General features: G+C 32.2%; 1 protein-coding gene across 1 annotated transcript; it reads right to left on the reverse strand.

Annotated features, from left to right (window-relative positions):
- Window positions 1-679: 679 nt before the first annotated feature.
- On the reverse strand, window positions 680-1,426 carry LOC145045395 (uncharacterized). Its single transcript, XM_078993731.1, has 3 exons — window positions 1,341-1,426; window positions 1,057-1,232; window positions 680-843 (listed from the first exon to the last, which is right to left on the reverse strand). The coding sequence occupies exons 1-3, from the start codon at window positions 1,424-1,426 to the stop codon at window positions 680-682; spliced, it is 426 nt and encodes a 141-aa protein (XP_078849857.1).
- Between the last annotated feature and the right edge of the window lie 3,773 nt (window positions 1,427-5,199).

Here is a 5,199-nt window from a genome sequence, read left to right on the forward strand (position 1 = left end):
CATTTTGACTTATGCAAATATAAGCCTTTTTGGGAAGAAATTTTCTTGAGATAATTTCATTAAGGCTTTCTTGACACACATAGAGTCATGTTGAGGCTTTTGGTCTACATACAGCAGCATGCTTCTAGGGACATCCTAACTAGTTTGTAAAAGAAATTTAATACTTTCCCACAGAAACACAAATGTATAACCTCTTCGCATTGTTACCCTGTATTAAATTCTCAGCACACACAATTTGATGAACAAAGAAAACAAAAATATTTTTTGTGATTTTTGACTTTTTCAAAACGAAAGAACAAAAATTAAAATCTTTTTGGATTTTTGATTTTTCAAAATTAAAGAACAAAAATAAAATGTTTTTGGATTTTTGATTTTTCAAATTTAAAGAACAAAAATAAAATCTTTTTGGATTTTTGATTTTTCAAAATTAAAGAACAAAAATTAAGGAAAATATTTTTGATTTTTCAGATTTTTCAAAAAATTAAAAACAAATCTAACCTTAGTTGAAGTGTGTTGAAAATATCCCGAATACGAAGCATTCGAAGCGTTGACTTGAATAGTAACCTCTAATGATTTGTTAGAAACTTCTGAATGCGAAGCGTTCGAAGTGTTGACCATGAACAGTAGCCTCTGAACACTTAATCATTCTTTCCACCCATTCACCAAATGACTCAGACTATCACCCTTCGTTTTTAGTGGTCCGAAGAGAATTTCCATCAATCATTCCCAAACCGTCTAATATCCGAAGAAACGCTTTTTCATCCAAAGCCTTTGTAAAAATATCTGCTAATTGATCCGTTGTTTTCACAAACTGAACTTCAATATTGCCTTCTTCAACATGATCTTTGATGAAATGATATCGAAGAGCAATATGCTTTGTCTTTGAATGCTGCACAGGATTATGACAAATTCTTATTGCACTTTGTGAATCACAATATAAAGGAATCTTTTTCATATTAATTGCATAATCTCTTAATTGACTTTGAATCCAAATTATTTGTGATGTACACGCAGCTGCAGCAACATATTCAGCTTCAGCTGTTGATATTGACACACATGTTTGCTTCTTCGATTGCCAGCTGACCAGCTTTCCATCTAACAATTGACACCCACCAGTTGTGCTTTTACGATCAAGACTACATCCTCCAAGATCCGCATCTGAATTATCTTGGACAAAGAACCCTGTTTTCGAAGGATACCACAATGCTAACGAAGTAGTGCCTTTTAAGTATCTGAAAATATTCTTTACTGCTGTGAGATGTGGTTCTCTTGGATTTGATTGTTACCTAGCACAATTACAAACCGAGTACATAATATCAGGTCTACGTGAAGTTAAGTACAATAAAGACCCAATCATGCTTCGATATAAAGTAATATCAACAGCAGATTTATCTAACGAAGGAGTTAGCTTTATGCTTGTTGCCATTGGTATTCGTAACCTTGTGCTATTCATCATTCCAAACTTTTCCAACAGATTCTTCGTGTATTTCTCTTGATTGATGAATATGCCTTCCCTGTTTTGTCTAATATTTAAACCCAAAAAATTATTAATTTTGCCCATCATACTCATTTCAAATTTGCTTTTCATCAAATCTTCGAATTCTTTAGATAAAGCAGGATCAGTTGAGCCAAAAATTATATCATCAACATAAATTTGAACAAGCATCAGATGATTCCCAATTTTCGTTCGAAATAAAGTGGGATCAACTGAACCTTGTTTAGATTTAGATTACTTCAAAAATGCTGTAAGAGTTGCATACCATGCTCTTGGTGCTTGTTTTAACCCATATACAGCTTTATTTAAAATATAAACATGATCAGGATGCTCAGAGTTTATAAAACCTGGAGGTTGTTCAACATATACTGTTTCTTTGAGTTCTCCATTTAAGAATGCACATTTGACGTCCATTTGATAGACATCAAAATCTTTATGAGCTGCAAAAGCCAGGAAAATACGAACAGCCTCGAGTCTTGCGACAGGGGCAAATGTTTCTTCGTAATCAATTCCTTCTTGTTGAGAATAGCCTTTAACAACAAGTCTGGCCTTATTTCGAATAATGTTTCCATCTTTGTCAGTTTTGTTTTTATAAATCCATTTAAGTCAACAACTGACACATCATTAGGCTTTGGAATTAATCTCCAAACCTTGTTTCTTTCGAATTCAGACAATTCAGCTTGCATAGCAACAATCCAATCAGAGTGTTCCATTGCATTCTTAATTATCTTTGGTTCAATTTTGGAAATAAAAACATTAAACATGCAATACTCTTGATGATTGTTCAGTACCTCATTTCGTGCATGAAGTTGTGCTCTCGTCATGATTCCTGCTTGTGGATCACCAATAATTTGATCCTTTGGATGATTTCTTGCCCATTTATCCAATGGTGGATAATTAGGATCAAAATCCAAAAGTGCATCTTCGAACATTACATCTGTTTCTGATCCATTTATAGAAATAGAATCATCAGCATCATCAAAATGTTCTTCTTCAAGAATTGGATCATTCTCTCGTATCTGCTCCCCCTCGATGATTGACTCTGATTCAATATTTTTCTCTGGTTCATTGATCGGTTCTTCTTCATTAAATTGCTCCTCATCGACACTAACATTTGTTGACATGTTATCTCTTTCATTATAATGCTCCCCCTCAACAAAAGTATTTGATTCCAAGTGCTCACCCTCCATTGGATCATCTATTTGTTCATTTGTGTTTTGATTCAAATTCGAAGTTGAATCATTGTTCTACTTCGAATTTTCTGATGTTTTATTATCAGTTGCCTTTCTTTCTGCATCAATTGCTTGATCTGAAATACCAAAAATCTAATCATAATCAACATCATTCATTTCAATTGAGTCATTTATATTTGAAGAATTTTGCAAAATAGGATAATTCACAAATTTATGATTTGACTTTTTAATATAATGATCATCAAATGTCAAATTAAAAGTTTCTTCCACTTTGCGAGTTCGCTTATTTAATACTCTATAAGCAACTGAATTGTGTGAATATCCCAAGAAAATTCCTTCATCCGCTTTGGTTTGAAACTTCGACAAATTATCCTTGAGTTTCATTATGAAACACCTACATCCAAAAACATGGAAAAATTTTACATTAGGTTTTCATTTATTGATGATTTCATAAGGAGTAACATTAAACCGTCGATGAATGAATGATCGATTTTGAGTAAAACATGCTGTTGAAACAGCTTCTGCCCAAAGATATTAAGGTAGATTCGAAAAAGCCAACATTGTTCTTGCAGCTTCACATAATGATCGATTTTTTCTTTCAACTACACCGTTTTGTTGTGGTGTATCAGGAGATGAAAAATTATGTGAAATTCCTTTTTCCACCAGAAATGTATCGAAGACATGATTTTTGAATTCAGTTCCATGATCACTTTTAATTTTTCGAACTGTTTTTCTCAATGAAACTTCCATCTTTTTGATAAAATCAATCATCACTTGTGGAACTTCGGATTTTAACCTGAGAAAATAAACCCACGTGAATCTTGAAAAATCATCTACAATTACCAGAATGTACCTTTCCTTGTTAAGAGTAGCAACTGTTGAAGGACCACATAAATCTATATGTAGAAGTTCAAGAGGTTCAACAATCTTCGAATCTATTGTGATTGGATGACCTTGTTTATGTTGTTTTCCTACTTCGCAAGCTGCACACAAACTATCATTATCATATTTAAGAATAGGTAAACCTCTTACCAGATCTTGTGTTACAAGTTTGTTGATGTTTCGAAAATTGAGATGTGATAATCTCCTATGCCATAACCAGCTAACATCAGTAGCAGCCTTCGAAAGTAAACACACAGCAGGTTTGCCTACAATAGGAACAATATCCAATGTAAACATGTCACCTTTTCTTTTTGACTTCAGTAACACTTCCTTAGTTTCGATATTCAAAATAACACTTCCTTCTTCATTAAAAAGAACTTGATTGCCAGTACCCACTACAAGTTGTGAAACACTTATCAAATTGTGTTGCAAACCTTCAACAAATGCAACTCTGTTGACAGTAAAATTTCCATTTGTTATTTTCCCATAACCCTTGACTTTGCATTTGTGATTATTACCAAACTTAACCACTCCTCCATTTTCTAGGCTTCGAAAATCACGCAAGTTTTCCTTCTTCCCAGTCATGTGATGTGAGCAACCGCTATCAATGTACCATTTGTTATCATATTGCTCGTCACAAAGTACCTGCAATTATTGGAAAATTTTAGGTGCCCAAGCTTTGTTGGGTCCATTCATATTAGGTTTATGATTCAGTTGTAAGTTACAACCATTAACCCAATCCTATACTTTTTTTTAAAACTATCAATAAATCTAACATTTTCATTCGAATGGTCAGATATATGAGTGTCTATTATTTTCATATTGTGACTAATTTCACCCTTCGCATCTTGAGTTTGTGATTCTTCTCTTTTTGCTTTTGAAACCGGTTGCCAAACTTTAACTAATATATTTGACTCTTTGGATGATGAACTTCCATTTGTTGAAGGATTGGCATATTTGTCATATGCTTCTTTTATCTGTTCTTTCGAATATTTTCTTGATTGATACATTTTTCCCTTTCCTTCCAACCAATGATCAATATTTGTCTTTGTTGTTATACCCTTTGCATATGAAACTTTGTCAGCTTGTTTCTTTAAAGGATTATAACATTTTGCTGAATTTGGAACATAATCAACTTTTGGTTTTGAAAGATATGATTCATGATAAGATGTATTGCTTTGAACCTTTGAAGTTTGATTTTCAACCTTTTTCTGAAAAAAATTTCTTGGTATTGTAGATTTTATTTCTTTGAAAACTTTTGAATTTTTATTTAAAAACGAAGCACTTTTCTCTTCAAAAATTTGAGATTTTTCTTTAAAAACTTTTCTTCTTTTTGAAAAATTTGTTGATCTCATTTTTTATGGTTCAACAATTTGCCAAAAAATTATTTTTCTCTCTTGACGTTTCGAAAGATTATTCTCCTTTGAAAAATTGTCTACTTGATCTTTAAATTCTTTTGAAGCTAGTTTTATTGCTTTGTTAATTGTTTTAATATCATTTTTAACATCTTGTTTTGAAAACATATTTGCATTTGGAATAACTTCTTCCTTTTCAACTTTTTACTTTTCAATCCAAACTCTTTTATGTTTATGATGTTGAAATTTATATGAATTCTTTGTAAGATTATTC

The sequence above is a fragment of the Lactuca saligna genome, chromosome 5 (assembly GCF_052625555.1).
Source record: "Lactuca saligna cultivar CGN05327 chromosome 5, ASM5262555v1, whole genome shotgun sequence".
In the NCBI taxonomy this organism is placed as follows: domain Eukaryota; kingdom Viridiplantae; phylum Streptophyta; class Magnoliopsida; order Asterales; family Asteraceae; genus Lactuca; species Lactuca saligna.